We start from the raw sequence: 18,005 nt of genomic DNA, 5'->3' as shown, positions 1-18,005 counted from the left end.
CGCTCCACAGTGGGCCAGAAGACCGGCGCTGGCGGCCAAAACTCTGAAAGCGTTTAGAGCTCCAGAGTCGCTAAAGGGGACTCGAACCGAACGTGTGACCCTACCAATGGATTCCTCGTTCGGAGAGCAATCCATTGGTGGGGTCACACGCTCGGTACGAGTCCTATTTAGCGACTCTGGAGCTCAAAACGCGTCTAGAATTTTGGCCGCCTGCGCCGGTCTTCTGGCCCACTGAGCGGCGCCCCGCAGTCAAGTCGAGTCCAAAGTCCGTAAGGTATGCAAGGTGCTGCCATGGTGCTGCGTGCAACGGTGCAGCCGAACCATCCGAAAGGGTCGTTTCGTTGCTCTGTCTCACTCGCACTCATGGGGCGCCCCGCAAGCGTGCGAGTGAGGCAGCGACAGCGGTGATACGATCCTTCGAGATAGCTCGGTAGAAGAATTGAACTGAGAAGGAAAGCGTGCTACCGAAATGGAAATATCGAAGTGACATCACCGACGATGCGGGATTGCCATTTCGTCTCGACCAGTGTGCCAGCTAAACGGATGCCATGCGTCGACCACTGCACTGCCATTGCAGTGTACTGACGCTTGGAGTCTCCAGAAAGTCTGGCGCCTGCCTGTATGCCTGTGGGCTGCAGACTGCCGCTGCTTCGGTCATTTCACTGACAACAGCCAAGAGCACCAAAATGAAAAGAAAAAGGAGCAGCCGTGAAACAAAGCAGAGCTGTGCAGTGGGCCAGAAGGACAGCCGCAGGCGGCCAGAACTCTAGACGCGTTTTGAGCTCCAGAGTCCCTAACCGGGACTCGAACTGAACGTGTGACCCCACCAATAGATTCCTCGTCCTGAGTAGCAATCCATTGGTGGGGTCACACGTTCGGTTCGAGTCCTGTTTAGCGAGTCTGGAGCTCAAAACGCGTCTCGAATTTTGGCCGCCTGCGCCGGTCTTCTGGCCCACTGTGCTGTGTGAGTGCGATTGCTGCTAGAGGCAGTTTGGCAGTTTGCAGTGCATCTAGAGTAGCGGGCTCAGCGAGCCCGGCTGGCCGCTGAGCGGGTACACTGTAAAAATTTGAGTCGTCACTTGATGACAATTTTAAGGCTAGTTTTCCTTACAACAATGTCATCAAAACATCAAAACAAAACACGCCTATGCATTCAGTATAGGAGCTTTGATGAAAATGTCGTCAATTTGTGATGAGATTGTCGTCATTTTTGAAATTTTTCGTCTTTTGTCACAAAGTGACAACAAATTTTCACAGTGTAGCGGCCTAGAGGGCGAGACGACGAGTCGACCTACCCTGAACCACGTGGCCACCTGTGGTGAGGCGTCGAGGAGGCGACGACGGCGAACACAGAAAGGATTAGTCCAAACAAGCGGAGTGGCTGTACTGTGTACTGGGCGGTGCATTGTCAAACCGGGGCAAACGGCCCGACGGCGCAATGGGAAAAGTTTCATTTCTTTTAAATTGATAAAAAATCTATTTTATTCAGCAAGAGTCGTGTATGAAATTAAAATTTGAACAATTAGAGACAGTTTTCTTTCTACGGTAGACGAAAATGAGTTGTTTTAAACAGAGAAACCCATTACGCCGTCTGGGGATTTTACTTTCAGGAAGCAAATGTGAAGCATTAGGGGGTGGAAAGCACTATTTAAGTGGTGGTTTTGCTGCTGTTCAATCGGGTTAGCAATGCAACGTGTTTTGAGGATTTTACTCTACGTAAAATTGTGAGCGCCCAGGGAGCTGGGTTCGACACGATTATTTCAATTTTTAAAGTGAAGCTTGTGGCAGTCGTGTGGCTTGTGAAAACGCCACGAAGACAGCAAGTGTGGGGTGGAACCAGACGCTACGACACACAAACACGACAAATCGACACACAGTGGACCAGAAGGCCGGTGGAGGCGGCCAAAACTCAAGACGCGTTTTGAGCTCCAGAGTCGCTAAATGAGACTTAAGCCGAAAATGTGACCCCATGTGACCCCACACCAATGGATTCCTCGTTCCGAGACCAATCCATTGGTGGGGTCACCCATTCAATTCGAGTCCAATTTTGAGACTCTGAAGCTCAAAAGGCGCCTAGAATTTTGGCCGCCTCTACCGGTCTTCTGGCCCACTGTGCGACAGTAGGTGGTGAGAAAGGCAAAGTGTGCGATCTCCCGACAGCTATGGTTTGACACCCCGAAGCAACAGGCACCCGGTGCCTGTATGCCAAGCGTGACAAGGTTTACTGTAGTAATTAAAGGGAGGTTTCCGATGAGTAATTTTGTTTGTCATGTAGGGGTGGGTAAGTAGGGGAAGAAAAGTATACTGAATCAAAAGACGATGGATGCCTGTCAAGCTATCAGCTCCACAAACGTGTACTCTTCTTCCCCAGCTTACCCCGAGGGGGAAAAAAGGTTAAGTTCGTCAAACTTTGGTCAATTTCTCCGCCGTACTTGGTGCCGCTGCAACGCGTTGACGGCGTCGAGGTGCAACAAGTGGGCAGGGCGCGTTGGCTCACCTTGGGCAGGGCGGCGAGGCACTGCTGCTTCACGTCCCACACCAACTGGTCCCGGGGGAACTGCAGGCACTTCTGCACGTTGAGCTCGGGCACGTGCACCTGGATGAGGAGGTAGCCCTCCTCCGGGGCCGTCTGGTTGGGCCCCACCATGACCCCCATGCCCCCGGTGTGGCCCGCGCCCGGGCCGGAGCCCCCTGCGGGGCCGCCGTCAGCCATGAGGCCCTCGAAGGGGCGGCCTGCCGGCGAGGCCGAAGGCGTCACTGGAGGGGTTACATCTGCAACACACAGGGGAAGCGGAATTAGTTTCGGTGAAAAGGCGGCAACTCACAGTGGGCCAGAATACCGGCGCTGGCGGCCAAGACTCAAGACACGTTTTGAGCTCCAGAGTCGCTAAATGGGACTCGAACCGAACGTGTGACCCAACCAATGAATTCCTCGTTCGGAGAGCAATCCATTAGTGGGGTCACACGTTCAGTTCGAGTCCCATTTAGCGACTCTGGAGCTCAAAACGCGTCCAATTGCGGGTATGTTCAGTACACGGAAAAAACGGTTTCTGGTTTTCTCAGGGACTCCCTGGAAATCATTTATCATTTCAGTATGCTCCCTGGAAAAACCAGGAACCACCTACTTAAAAAATAGCCACAACAAATAAATTAAAAACATCAAATACAATTATTCGATTTTGATATCGTCCTTCCGCAGCAACATTCGATCACTTTCTTTTTTGCTTTTCGGGGTGAGACGCCCTTGAGGACCAAGGGACCAAGGGCAAGGCTGGGCAAGCGTGCCCGGGCCGGGACAGGGCAACCGAGAGCCGATACAGCGTAACCATGGTGACCACGGAGACGGTACAGGATCGATCTGAGCACCAAGAGGCTGCCTACGGCCGGGCAACCCTCCTCCCCTCCTCGCCCACCGCCGCCGCGGCGCCGGCACACAGTGGACCAGAAGACCGGTGGAGGCGGACAAAACTCTAGACGCGTTTTGAGCTCCAGAGTCGCTAAATGGGACTCGAACCGAACGTGTGACCCCACCAAAGGATTCCTCGTTCGGAGAGCAGTCCATTGGTGGGGTCACACGTTCGGTTCGAGTCCCGTTCAGCGACTCTGGAGCTCAACACGCGTCCTAGAGTTTTGGCCGCCTCCACCGGTCTTCTGGCCCACTGTGCGGCAGGCAGCGAGCGTGGCGCAGCGCGCAGCCTAGTGGGGTCGTGACCATGTCCACGAACCGGGCGCGTCCGGGCGTGGCGGCGTGGCGGGGCGGGGCGTGGCGGGCGGGCGGGCGCGGGGCGGGGCGTGGCGGGGCGGGGCGTGGCGGGGGCGGGGCGGATAGGCATTCCAATAAGCCCCGCGCGCCAGTTCATCGAACAATGCGAATCCATTTTGCGGAGAAAGAAGCACGCACGCGCCGCGCGCGCGAGGCTCCAAAAATTCCAAATCATGACGGGGGAAAGAGGAAAAGGTAAAAATAAAGAGGGGAAACCGAAAATAATATCAAAAAGGGAGACAGGTTGAGTCACGAGGGGAGAGCCTCGCTGCGAGGGCTGCCTCTGTGTGAGTGTGAGTGTGTGTGTGTGTGTGTAACGCCATCATCGGAAGTGCTCATACGAGTGTGCAAATTGCTCGCCCTGGGGCTCACGGTGGCCGGTCCGTCACTCTACCTCTCGTGTGTGTGTGTGTGTGTGTGTTTGTGTGTCGCGAAGAGGGAGAAACTGTTGGGAGTCGAATCACGTGAGGACGGGCAGGACGACGCGGCCAGAGGGTTGTGTTGGACCTATGCAGCCTCAGTCCGAACAGTGTGCTTCCGCCCTTCTGTCTCTCTCGCACTTCTGGGGGGCAGACATCATATGAGAGAGACAGACGGAGTGCTGCTGCTTTTTGGAGACGGCCCGCTGGCCGCCTCACAGTGGGCCAGAAGGCCGCTGGAGGCGGCCAAAACTCAAGACGCGTTTTGAGCTCCAGAGTCGCTAAATGGGACTCGAACCGAACGTGTGACCCCACCAATGGATTGCTCTCCGAACGACGAATCCATTGGTGGGGTCACACGTTCAGTTCGAGGCCCGGTTAGCGACACTGGAGCTCAAAACGCGTGTAGAGTTTTGGCCGCCTCCACCGGTCTTCTGGCCCACTGTGCGCCTTGTGCGGAGGGTGGAGGGAAGGCCCTGGTGATTGAAACGTTAACGACGGACTCCCCGTGGAGGCCCTTGCGCCCTTCCAGGACCTCCCCGGCCCTTCCGCGTCCTTCGCGGCTTAAGTCGCCCCGTCTGCCCGTGACGGCCAGTTTAATTGGAAAATGTTTGGGGGAAGTTGGCGTGAATCGGATGGGCCCGCCACTGTAAAGGCGATCAAATCCACTAAAATCTGCTTCATTTTCTGGATGATAATATCATTTCGCCCGAGAGGGTGAGTGTCCAATGTGAACAGCCGTGGGTCTCGTACGGGTTCTGAGCGCAAGCTGTTGGGCTGTAAAAATAATCAAGTCTAATCGACTCATGTTTCGTTGTGAATTTTAATTTTGCAATTTTCTGCGTGATTGTCACCTTCACGGAGAGCAGTGCTCTACGAGTTCTTCGCAAAGATTTACTCGAAGAACCTCACACTGTTAATCTTCTTTTTTGCAGTGCGCCTGCCTGCCCCAACCAGCCCCAACCCAACCACCCCCAGTCTTGAAGGAGCGCTCCCCACACACCCCTATTTCTTGGCGGGCGGTGAGACGCCGGGGTGCGGACGTCTCTCTCTCTCTCTCTCTCTCTCTCTCTCTCTCTCTCTCTCTCTCTCTCTCTCTCTCTCTCTCTCTCTCTCTCTCTCTCTCTCTCTCTCCCTCCCTCCCTCCCTCCCAACCCCGCGTAGGGTGCCGCAATAATTCAAAATCAAAAGAAGTAGCGGAAAAACACAACAACATAAACCACGCCTGACGGAGTCGCATGAAAAACAGTTTGGAACGGGGGGTCAAAAATCCCTAGGATAAACGGGTGGAAAAGGCTGATCTTTTTTTTTCAGAAAAGACAGGGAGACGACCAGACAAAAGCAACCGGTGCCAACTTTTTTTTTTCTCATTTTTTTTGGTCTGTAATTTTGTGTGGCAGTGTTGCCAACGTGCCGGACGCCGTGCCGCCCGAGAGGTATTCGGGACAGTGCTGCCAACCGCAAGCGGCCTAGCCTCAGCGGCGCTTCCGAAACCTCAGCAGGCTCAGCACGCTGACACCGAGCCGAGCGGCGCACAGTGGGCCAGAAGACCGGTGGAGGCGGCCAAAATCCCGGACGCGTTTTAAGCCACAGAGTCGCTAAATGGGACTCGAACCGAACGTGTGACCCCACCAATGGATTGCTCTCCGAACGAGGAATCCATTGGTGGGGTCACACGCTCGTTTCGAGTCCTGCTTAGCGACTCTGGAGCTCAAAACGCGTCTGGAGTTTTGGCCGCCTCCACCGGTCTTCCGGCCCACTGTGTGGCGGTGTCGAGCCAGAAAGCCACCGGTTGGCACCATTGGCACCACCGCACCGCACTCACTCACCACAAGTGTGACAACGTGTCTCACTCCAACCCCGGCCCTGCGATTGGTCCCGCTCGCTCCGTCTCTCTCGCACCCCTGCGAAACGCCTTCAGTGCGAGAGAGACAGCGATGGCCCGCTGGGACTCCGTGTCCATTAGGTGTCCCTCTCCCTACGCCCTGCTCGGCGAGTGCAGACATGCAGGCGGCCCTGGCGGCCCTGGAAGGCCTGGAGGCCCTGGAGGCCCTTGGCCCTAAGGGCTGCAGTGTAGGGGCGGAGGGTGGCTCGCTGAAGGGCTGCTTGATAAATCCCCGACAGCCGAGACACACGATAAAGTTGCTGCTCCCCCTTAATCTCTGGCTGGCTCGCCGTCCCGGTCCTCGTCGTCCTCGCCGTCCTGCTGGGCGCCCTCCACATATCAAGTCAGTTCGGCCGGCCTCCCACAGTGGGCCAGAAGGCCGGCGGAGGCGGCCAAAATTCAAGACGCGTTTTGAGCTCCAGAGTCGCTAAGCAGAACTCTTACCGAACGTGTGACCCCACCAATGGATTGCTTTCCGAACGAGGAATCCATTGGTGGGGTCACACGCTCGGTTCGAGTCCCATTTAGCGACTCTGGATCTCAAAACGCGTCCAGGACTTCGACCGCCTCCACTGGTCTTCTGGCCCACTGAAACTCCCTATCGACCCCCTGCAAGCCTTGCAGCAGGCCAACGACGCGACCTAACCTTCCAGCTCATCCATGGACGGGGCACTCGTTAATCCCCGTCTCTTTACCGCCGTGATGAACAACGTGTAATAGGAGCCAGGGGTCTCCTTGCGCCGCTCTATGCCTGTCTCTCTAAATCTCTCAACGTATCCTAAAGTCCTGTACCGTCTCTCTATGCCTGTACCGCCTCTCTATGCAGAACTGCATCGCTTTACGTCTCTCTGGACTGCTTTGAATCTCTTTACATCTCTCTACACCGCCCCGCACCGCTCTCGTCTCTCAAATTCACTCTACGCGAGGCACTGCGTCTCTCCAGCCTCTCTACGCCGCTCTACATCGCAGTGCACCGCCGGACGAGTCGGCCAATGACGTAGCTGGCTCCATTCATGCAAGGAGATGCATCGCTACTCAAAGCCCCCCCCCCCCTTCCAGGACCTAAACGAGGATGCATTGGCAGCAGGACGCACGATGAACCTGAGTGCACGGCAGCCGAGGGTATCGAACTCGCGGACGCGAGGAGGGGGGGGGGGGGCTAAGCCAAGGGAGTGGGCGAAGAGCGATGCAACATGGATACACACACGCGCCGAGTCCAGGGAGTGCTGCCGACTTGACAAAAAATTCCAACTTTCCGAGTTTCAGAATAGCGTGTGGCGTCCACCAATGGATTGTTCCTTCGGAGAGCAATCCATTGGTGGGGTCACACGCTCGGTTCGAGTCCCATTTAGCGACTCTGGAGCTCGAAACGCGTCCGGGATTTTGACCGCCTCCACCGGTCTTCTAGCTCACTGTGCAGCGCACAGAAAAGTACGGTCTTCTTAGGAGGGTCGATTTTGTTTTCCGTTGAGCGGTTCGCGAGGAAAGGATAAACCGCAGCGACAATCCAGTGCGAGTGTCCCCCCGTGGGGCGTGGCGCGGGGGGCCCGGAGCCGTACCGGTCTTGGAGCCCCCTTCATCGACCAACCAGCCCCCTCGCCCCTCCAGCGGCTCCAGCGGCTCCAGCCCTGCCGTACTGCCGAGCGCCGTGCCCTTCCAGAGAGGAATGACCTCCGGAAGCCGGCCGCGCTCCAGCCTTGGCTCCAGCATCCCTACAGTGGGCCAGAAGCGGTCAAAATCCAGGACGCGTTTTGAGCTCCAGAGTCGCTGAATGGGACTCGAACCGAACGTGTGACCCCACCAGGGTTGCTCTCCGAACGAGGAATCCATTGGTGGGGTCACACGTTCGGTTCGAGTCCTCTTTAGTGACTCTGGAGCTCAAAACGCGACAGACAGACATACATACATACAGACAGACAGACAGACAGACAGGCAGACAGACAGGCAGGCAGGCAGACAGACAGACAGACAGACAGATAGACAGGCAGACAGACAGGCAGACAGACCGGCGAGGGGGGAGCCGCTGTTTTCCTTTGCTAATCTGAAAATATGTCTTCTCGCCAGTCGTAAAGAGGACGGGCCGTCGTGCACTCCCATAGATTACTTCCCATTAATTCTGCCCCAAAAACGTTTACCCGAAAAGGCAACAAACAAGCAGACAGCAGCAGCCCGGTCGCCATCATGTTTTCAGCGTGGAAAATAAAATTTCCGAAACAGGCCCAGTGCGAGCAGGCGACGGATTCACCCCCGGGCAAAAGCAACGGGGGTGACTTTATCACGGGATGAAAACCACCCCCTTTAGACTGACCCCGCGGCTTTGCTATTTATACTCGCTGCCACGGGCCGGAACCAGCAAAACTTGAAACTCTTTTCCAGCCAAGGACACACAAGCCGGGAAAGAAACAAAATAATAATTTTCGATTTTCGGTCGCCCCACGCGCCAACGCATTTTCTCGGGTGCAACAATTCCTCCTCTCCCAAATAGCTTTCTCGCGCCCCCAGGGCTAGCAGCGGCTGGCGGCCGACTCGGTCATTCGTTACTTTTGTTGTTGTTGTTTTTGTTTTTGCGGTGGAGGTGGTGTCGTGCAGAGCGCGCTCTCTTTGCGTGACCCGAGAACGCGTGACTCCGCAGCCGCAGTGGGCCAGCAGCTCCATTCCGCACAGTGGTCCAGAAGACCGGTGGAGGCGGCCAAAATCCTAGACGCGTTTTGAGCTGCAGAGTCGCTAACTGGGACTCGAACCGAACGCGTGACCCCACCAATGGATTCCTCGTTCGGAGAGCAATCCATTGGTGGGGTCACACGTTCGGTTCGAGTCCCATTTAGCGACTCTGGAGCTCAAAACGCGTCCGGGGTTTTGACCGCCCACCGGTCTTCTGGCCCACTGTGATGCATGCTGGCGACCTTCTAGTAGCCCCGGGCGCGCTTCTTCCGCGGCTCTATCTTAAATGCATGGGAAAGGCTCGCAGGGGAAAGGGTAGGGGTGGGGATCCGCCACACTGTAAGGGCAGTCGTGCGAAGACCAGACCAGGTGGACCTTATTGAGCTCTCACCTTCAAATCTTACTATCAAACCGAGAGGATAAGAAGGCTTAAAATCAAGTGTGAAATGCCTTAAAATAAGTAGAAAGTAGGAAGTTGAAATTAACTTGGATAATACCTGTAACCTTGCAGCAAGGCGTAACAAGCAGACAGACTTGACATCTACCAGTGTGCCCGCGTGGTTTAGCGCCGCCCCCGGTCCCCGCAGCGAGTGGTAGTACGGCCCGTCTGCCGACGCTCCCTACACTGCAAGGCTGCGGCCGAGGCGTGGCAGTGGCGTGGCAGTGGCGTGGCAGTGGCGTGGCAGCGCGCCGCACGGCAGCAATATGAGTCGTTTGTTTTTCGCAGTGAAGGCCAAGGGCCCCGAAGGGCCGAAGGGCCGCTCGGCATTCAAATGCACCGCGCTCATTATGCGGCCGCTAAGTCTATGCGGCCGCGGCGCAGTGGGTTGGCCAGAAGACCGGTGGAGGCGGTCAAAATCCCGGAAGCGTTTTGAGCTCCAGAGTCGCTGAATGGGACTCGAACCGAACGTGTGACCCCACCAATGGATTCCTCGTCCGGAGAGCAATCCATTGGTGGTTCGGTTCGAGTCCCATTTAGCGACTCTGCGGCTCAAAACGCGTCCGGGATTTCGACCACCTCCACCGGTCTTCTGGCTCACTGTGCATTTAGCAGTGCGAGTGAAACAGAGCGACGGTGCCATCTGGGTCAAGGAGGGCACGGCCAGGGCACGGCCGGCAATGAGTTCCGTGGCGTAATCTTATTAACCTGCTCCCTGACCACAGCGAACAGTGCACCGCCTGACCGCTGCCGCCCAGTGCTGCCGCCGTGTGGCGCGCCCCGCGGGGCCGCCGACTGATTCCGAGAGCCGTTTTTGTCGCTGTGTCTCTCTCGCACTCATGGTGCGACGAAAAAGCCTGCATCGGGATCGGTCTGGTGGGATTCGAACCCGGGACGTATTTAGCCCGCATGCAGTGGGCCAGCAGACCGGCGGAGGCGGCCTAAACTCTAGACGCGTTTTGAGCTCCAGGGTCCGCTTACTGGGACTCGAACCGAACGTGTGACCCTACCAATGGATTGCTCTCCGAACGAGGAATCCATTGGTGGGGTCACACGTTTGGCTCGAGTCCTGTTTAGCGACTCTGGAGCTCAAAACGCGTCCGGGATTTGGACCGCCTCCACCGCATGGACGCTGGAGTGCTGGAGCCTCCAGAGCGCTCCAGAGCGGGCCGCACTCGCAGAGGAATTCCGCGCGGGGCGGGGCCTGGAATGTCCTGCACGAGTACGGCTAGGCAACGTCGTACGAGCTGGAGGGGGGGGGGGGACACCCGCCGGTAGGAGCATCGGCCGCGCATCGAACAACGCCCTCGCTCTGCTTTGGACGCTTTGCACTGCTTTGCAGAGCTATGGACGCTTTGCAAAGTTTTGGCCGCTTTAGCAGTGCGCTTTGGCTGGCCGCTTTGCAGAGCTTCGGCTGCTTTGCGATGCTTAGCAGAGCTTTGGACGCTTTGCAATGCTTAGCAGAGCTTTGGACGCTTTGCAATGCTTAGCAGAGCTTTGGACGCTTTGCCCTGCTTGGCTGGTCTTTGGACGCTTTGTAGAGCTGTGGACGCTTTGCACTGCTTAGCAGAGCTTTGGGCGCTTTGCAGAGCTTTGGCCGCTTGGCAGAGCTTTGACCTGCTTTGAACAATGTAAAACGAGCCGTAGCCCGTGAGAAGGAGCCACGTGAGGCTATAAGCGAAGGCCACAGAGCCCTGCACTAGACTTTGTTTCTTCTTTTTTTTTACAGTGCATAGCGCCGCGGCTGGACCTGCGCCTGGAGCAAGGCCTGGAGCTTCCAGTGCCGGTGCCAGAAGGACGAGGAGGTAAAAGGAGGGGGGGGGGCACGATTGTGTCGCGTGCTGCACCGGGTACACTGCGAAAATGGCAACTTAAACCCAAGATATCAATTGTTTTTGTTTCAAAAAATTGCAAGTACTCACGGAAGATACGAGGGCTGCAGTAAAAACAAAGTGATTCACCAAAACATTAAATTATTATTTGTTCAAGGAGAGGAGCGCCGTTTAATTTGAATTTGAACGTGAATACATAAGCATAATGTTTTAATTTTCGTTTTTGTTTTCTTTCTTTATGGTGTACCGGCGACCCGGCGTGGCGCCTCGAAGGGCAAGGTCGCGGTCCCCAGACGCGGGTTCGGTGACCGCGCTGCAGCGCCGCGTTGCAGGAGGAGGAGAAGGAGGAGGAGCACGAGGAGGAGGAGGAGCAGGAGGAGGACAAGAAAGAGAAGAGGAGAAGGAGAAGAAGAAACGGAGACACCGACAGCAAACTTCGGTAAATCGCCACACAGTGGGCCAGAAGACCGGTGGAGGCGGCCAAAATCCCAGACGCGTTTTGAGCTCCAGAGTCGCTAAATGGGACTCGAACCGAACGTGTGACCCCACCGATGGACTCCTCGTTCGGAGAGCAATCCATTGGTGGGGTCACACGTTCGGTTCGAGTCCCATTTGGCGACTCTGGAGCTCAAAACGCGTCCGGGATTTTATCCGCCCCCACCGGTCTTCTGGCCCACTGTGCGCCTATTTCCACAGTGCTAAAGGGTGCTCCACGGAGACAACGACGACGTCGCAACAACGAGCGGCTTGCCTTCCTTCGGCCTGCCGGTGCCTCGGCCGGTACCGCACTCGGGGCGTGGAGGACAAGGCCAGCCAAGGCCCCTCCCTCGGGATTAGCAAGTTCCCCTTCACACGGCGGAGGGCCGGACAAAGAGAGGATGTGCATGCCCAGCCTCAAGTTAGTTTGCCCCGACTAATGAAAACTTTGGAAGGAGGCCTGGGCTCACAAGGAGCAGGCCCCACCCAGGCCGCCCCAGGCGCTTTTCGCACCATTCTTTGCACGCGGCAGAGGCGCGGCAGAGGTGCTAAAGTCTGGGAATTCCCCCCCCCCCCCTTTCCTTCCTACCTCCCGACTCTCTGCGGTGACCCTCACTGGACGGGATCGAGGTGAGGTTAGGTTAGGCTGGCTGCGGGTTCGAATACCCATACCGACTTCGGTTTCGCATTTTCTGTCGCAGCTTTAGAGTTCCGTGTTTTGTGGCAAGGTGTGAAGGAAGCCCTATCTTATCAAAGTCTCATTTGAATAAGAATCCACGTCGCAAAGCGAAAAAAAAATAATGAATACAAGTACTCAAAACTCCAAACAAGCTGTGAGCTAATTTAAAACTTTTTAATAATTTGAAAGTTTAGTTCATTTTTTCAGAATAATACTGCATACTAAAAAAATAAACCAATCAAATTTTTTTTCAGTCTTACAAGGCAAAAAATGCCGATAATCTGCGCCCTACCTTTAATAATCTGCTCATCGTGAACTTTTTTTTTATTTTCTCCAATTAATCCACCCGTCGTTGCGCAGCCTAGGAATAGCACACGCCCCGCCAGTGTGTGTGTGCTCTGTGTGTAAGTGTGTGCTGTGTGTGTGTAGGTGTGTGTGCTGTGTGTGTGTACCGTGTGTGCTGTGTGTGTGTGTGTGGGGGGGGGGGGCTGGACGCGCAACGCCTCAAAAATAATACGATCCGACCCCCGCGACCGGCGGCGCGGCGGGTCTCGGCTTGGCCTGGCGGATGGCGGCGGCGTCCCGTTCGGAACAGCGCCTACACCGCAGCAGGGGGAACTGGGGTGGAAAAGTAGACGGGGTGAAAGTGGGTGGCAAAAAAAAAAAAAGAGGAGTGTAAGACCAGAATAAATGCAGAGGGGTTGGCGGCCGGAGCGAGCCCTGTCAGAAATTTCGGCTGTCACTCAGTGGCAAGGGGTCGAGGGGTGGTTTTCTTCGCAATAACGTCAACATGCCAATTGATGACGTTGAAAATGTTGGTTGTCACTTGATGCCAATTTCAAGAACAATTTTACTCACAAGAATGCCATCAGCACAAATGACGACATGGTTGTCATCAATTGATGGCATTGTCGATCATTTGAGAGTGATGTTTATGTCATCCACTGTCTCGTCATTAAGTGTGAACAAAATTTCGCAGTGTGGGTCAGGGAGGAGGTGAAGAGAGTCATCAGGAAGGAGTGACGCCGCCTCGCCACCACACGGATCAGGAGGAAAAGGGAGCCGAGCCGGGCTTCGAACCCGGGCCCTCAAGACGGGCGTGAGGCGAACTCTTACAAGGGCGGCCTGTTTCTCGGTCAGACTGACAGGCCTTGGGGCAGCCGAGCCGCTCGGTCTGCCTTGCTTCTTGCGGCGAGCCCCGTGAGTGCGACAGAGACAGAGCGACGAAAGGACTCTTCCGAATCGCTCGGCAGGCCGCTGGGGATGGATCGGGGCGCCCCTTGGAGGGCTGCCGCATGCCAGGGGGCGTTCGCTGCGGCCAAGACAGACTCATTCCGCGTTTTGAGCTCCAGAGTCGCTAAATGGGACTCGAACCGAACGTGTGACCCCACCAATGGATTGCTCTCCGCACGAGGAATCCATTGGTGGGGTCACACGTTCGGTTCGAGTCCTGCTTAGCGACTCTGGAGCTCGAAACGCGTCTAGCGTTTTGGCCGCCTCCACCGGTCTTCTGGCCTACTGAGGGCCGCAGCGCTCTACCGGGAGCGCCTGCCGAGGGCGGGGTAGGCAACCAGGCGGCTCGCCAGCGCGGCACGCTGCCTACACTGCAGGGGGCCCGCCAGAAACCCGGAATTGGCATGTCACACTCGCCATGCTTCCCTTCCCGCTCCTCGGCGTTGCCTCGGCGACGGCTTTGACATGCTGAGTTGCTCACCGTAGTCGACCGGCGGTTCCTCGGGCGGCTTCTCTGTCGAGTCGTCGCGGCAGCCTGCAACACGAAGAGACATGTCAGTCAGCGTCACCAAGTCTCGGGCACACAGTGGGCCAGAAGACCGGCGCCGGCGGCCAAATCTCTGGACGCCTTTTGAGCTCCAGAGTCGCTGAACAGGACTCGAACCGACCACGTGACCCCACCAATGGATTCCTCGTTCGGAGAGCAATCCATTGGTGGGGTCACACGTTCGGTTCGAGTCCAATTTAGCGACTCTGGAGCTCAAAACGCGTGTAGAGTCCTGGCCGGCTCCATCAGTCTTCTGGCCCACTGTCCACTGCTGATCACGCATAAAAACAAGGTGTGGAGATGCCGGGGATCGAACCCGGGGCCTTTCACATGCAAAGCGAACGCTCTACCACTGAGCTACATCCCCGCTCGGGGTGGTGTGACGCGGGCCGCACTTATCGGACGGTCGTGCCGCACGACGGCGGGCGGCACACTGCGAAACGCGGCGAAACGGCAGCAAGGCTCTGTCTCTCTCACTCTCGCGGCCGGTGCCGTGCTGATGCCGTGCAGGTGCGAGAGAGAGAGAGAGAGAGAGAGAGAGAGAGAGAGAGAGAGACGGACTCTGGGAATGAGTGTGCAGATTACGGGGAGCCTTCGCCAGCCTTCGCCCGCATTCCTCTATTTTTACGGCGGCTCCGCTTATCGAGCGACTCGAGGATCTGACGCGGGCGGCGCGCCATCCGATAGCGGGGAGGATCCTTCACTTGACCCTTGTTTTCCAGTGTCCCTTCCCTGTTTCCTTCTTTCTTTGAAGGGGGTGCACAGTGGGCCAGAAGACCGGTAGAGGCGGTCAAAATCCCATAGACGCGTTTTGAGCTCCAGAGTCGCTACATGGGACTCGAACCGAACGTGTGACCCCAACAATGGATTGCTCTCCGAACGAGGAATCCATTGGTGGGGTCACGCGTTCGGTTCGAGTCCCATTTAGCGACTCTGGAGCTCAAAACGCGTCTGGGATTTTCACCGCCTCCACCGGTCTTCTGGCCCACTGCGAGGGGGTCGCTGATAAGCCTATCGGGCACGCGTCACTGGCTAATCAAAGGGAACTCCTTGCTAGCCCGATTTATGGCTTCATGCTCACTCTCAGTGTCAGTCACACATTCGCCAATGGCCAATCCTTAAATTCTTCCGGAACAAGCCTTCGAACGCACTTCGGGGATTTCCCACTTTATTCTCCACAGTGCCAGGATCCCGGACGAAAGAATCTATGTAGGAAACGAGCAGAAATGAAATATATAACAACGCCCAGGCCTGTTTTTCCTCGGAGCGAGACTGTGTGAAGCTCTTTTTCCAGCACCGCATCCCCGGACGGCGGCCACTAACGGCTCTGGGAATGGAGGACGGGGAGCGAGGCGGGGAAAAATATCGACAATGTCAAAACGGCCCTCTCGCTGGAAAGTGCATCCTGACCATCCTTTTGTCTCTCTCAATTTTTTTTCTCCCATTTTTTCGTCGTCCCGGAGAAAGCCGAGGCGGCTAATAGACTTGTTTCCGAGCGATAACGCGCAGGCTGTGTTTACAGTGGGGCCTAATAGGCACACCGTAGCAGTGCGCGGTGAGTCTTGAGCCTCGGGGGATCAGGGCACAGTGGGCCAGAAGACCGGTGGAGGCGGCTGAAACTCTAGACGCGTTTTGAGCTCCAGAGTCGCTAAACGGGACTCGAACCGAACGTGTGACCCCACCAATGGATTGCTCTCCGAACGAGGAATCCATTGGTGGGGTTACACATTCGGTTCGAGTACTGTTTAACGACTCTGGAGCTCAAAGCGCGTCTAGAGTTTTGGTCACCTCCACCGGTCTTCTGGCCCACTGCGCAGTGCTGCCCGGAAAAGACGGCTGTTTTTTTCCGAGTCCTTTTCAAGCGGGTGATCTGTGACAGTGCCGGGCTTGCACGCGAGTGAGCAGTTCTGTCCGCGGCACGGGCGTGGCACGGGCGCGGCACGCGCTCGCGTGATCGGTACGGCTCCAATGGCCTTAACCTTGCGGCGGCGAGGCGGCCCCACCGAGTGGCCGAGCCACGCCACTGCAAGTCGATACATCGACCGCTCCAGTACCAGTGCACGCGGCACCTGATGAGCCAAAATTTTTCGACAATGACCAAAGCAGGTTTTAAGATTTCACGAGTGCAGAGAGAATGGAGCAAGTCAGGAGTGTCGTCAGTTTTCTTCAGGCCTCGAACCGAACGTGTGACCCCACCAATGGATTCCCCTCGTTCGGAGAGCAGTCCATTGGTGGGGTCACACGTTCGGTTCGAGTCCCATTTAGCGACTCTGGAGCTCAAAACGCGTCTTGGCCCGCTGTGCGCCTCTTTGCGCGCAGTGTGCCCCGCTGGCGCTGCTGGCGCTCCGCTGGCGGGGCCTGGCCATGCGACCTCCCGGCCAAGCCGCGGGGGACCCGACCCACCCCATTGGCCTCCGTGTGCATCAAACTTTGAGAACCTCTGCGAGCTCCGTCGGGCACGGCACGTGGCAAGGAGGAGGAGGAGGAGGAGGAGGAGGAGGAGGAAGGGGGGTGGGGCAACCCTCTGGTCCCCAGCCATCGCCGGAAAAACAGCGCGATATACAGTGTCTGAATAAAAAAGTGGCCAACTTCTTGATGGAGCCCCGGCGTGACAGTCACTCAAATCGAAAATTGGTCCCCGCCGGAGACTTGCTGGAGCGCTTCCAGAGTGCCAGACGCTTCGAGCGCTTCCAGCTCCAGCGGTACGGCGGCATGACCGCCGCACAGTGGGCCAGAAGACCGGTGGAGACGGTCAATACCCCGGACGCGTTCTGAGCCCCAGAGTTGCTAAATGGTATTCGAATCGACCGTGTGACTCCACCAATGGATTCCTCGTTCGGAGAGCAATCCATTGGTGGGGTCACACTGTCAGTTCGAGTCCCATTTAGCGACTCTGGAGCTCAAAACGCGTCTTGAATTTTGGCCGCTCCACCGGTCTTCTGGCCCACTGGGCACTGGGGCCCAGTCGATGTGAAGGCGATCGAAAGCGTTATTCCCACGCGGCGGCGGCTGTCTCTCTCGCGCGCCCCCTGAGTGCGAGAGAGAGAGAGAGAGAGAGAGAGAGAGAGAGAGAGAGAGAGAGAGAGAGAGAGAGAGAGGAGAGAGAGGGAGAGAGAGAGAGAGAGAGAGAGAGAGAGAGAGGGAGAGAGAGAGAGAGAGAGAGAGAGAGAGAGAGAGAGAGAGAGAGAGAGAGAGAGAGAGAGAGAGAGACGGGCGCCGCGCCCCGCCTCGCCCACGCAGGTTGCATGGTTGCCGTGGCAGCCATCGGCAGGGCATGCAACACGGCCGCCGCGCCAGATCGCTCTGTCTCTCTCGCACCCTCACGCAGATTCCCGTGAGTGCGAGAGAGACAGAGCGACGAGACGACTGCAGACTTATTCCGCCCCAAAGAGCGCTCCGTCTTTCACAACGATGCACCGCGCGTCTCGCTTCTCATTGCGTGGCTCGGGAACAATGCGTGGCCGCGCCGTGTTCTACACGCCTTTCAAATGGACGGGCCGCGCCGTAAAAACTCGTAAACAAATTTTCTGCGTAGAGCAAGCAGTGGACCCCACCAATGGATTGCTCTCCGAACGAGGAATCCATTGGTGGGGTCACACGTTCGGTTCGAGTCCCATTCAGCGACTCTGGAGCTCAAAACGCGTCTGGAGTTTCGGCCGCCTCCACCGGTCTTCTGGCCCACTGTGCGTGAGACTGGTTGACTCAGGTCGACCATCGCCCAGTTGCCGCATTGCCGAGGGTTGTCATCTTTCTTATCCTTGATGGCGGGCTGCCCGTCCTTGTCTATCCTTCGGGGCGATAGGCGAGTGTAGTGGTCGTCTCACTCTTGCACAACATTCCAGCAACTTTGTATCCCCTGGGCCCGGCCTGGCAAAGCGTGGCACACTGCTGGCACACGGCGGGCAATGGCTGTAAAATTATACCGACTTGCGCACGCTGTGGAGTGGATTTCGCGTCTCTCTCTCTCTCTCTCTCTCTCTCTCTCTCTCTCTCTCTCTCTCTCTCTCTCTGGCTCACGCGTCCCACCTCACTGCGAGACGAGCAGGTGGCATGATCAGCGCTGTCTATTA

At 56.8% G+C, this 18,005-nt stretch overlaps 1 protein-coding gene and 1 non-coding gene across 8 annotated transcripts in view; both read right to left on the bottom strand.

Annotated features, from left to right (window-relative positions):
* LOC117647938 (protein shank) overlaps positions 1 to 18,005 on the bottom strand; it is a 102,566-nt gene that overhangs the window by 9,965 nt on the left and 74,596 nt on the right. For 5 of the 7 annotated variants that reach the window (XM_034389935.1, XM_034389931.1, XM_034389936.1 and 2 more), the window contains 3 exons: positions 13,870 to 13,923; positions 2,498 to 2,772; positions 1,296 to 1,313 (listed from right to left, as the gene is read on the bottom strand). In XM_034389935.1, coding sequence (XP_034245826.1) covers positions 1,296 to 1,313; positions 2,498 to 2,713 — 234 coding nt within the window. In that variant the 5' untranslated portion in view covers positions 2,714 to 2,772; positions 13,870 to 13,923. The remainder of the gene's footprint in view (positions 1 to 1,295; positions 1,314 to 2,497; positions 2,773 to 13,869; positions 13,924 to 18,005) is intronic. The other 2 variants (XM_034389932.1, XM_034389937.1) reach the window with 1 other exon arrangement.
* Trnaa-ugc lies at positions 14,231 to 14,302 on the bottom strand. The gene has a single exon. It is a non-coding gene; the product is annotated as a tRNA-Ala (tRNA).

The sequence above is a fragment of the Thrips palmi genome, unplaced genomic scaffold (genome assembly GCF_012932325.1).
Source record: "Thrips palmi isolate BJ-2018 unplaced genomic scaffold, TpBJ-2018v1 HiC_scaffold_3, whole genome shotgun sequence".
Lineage (NCBI taxonomy): Eukaryota > Metazoa > Arthropoda > Insecta > Thysanoptera > Thripidae > Thrips > Thrips palmi.
Note: the sequence above shows the minus strand (reverse complement) of the source record. Positions and strands in the feature narration are given on the sequence as shown.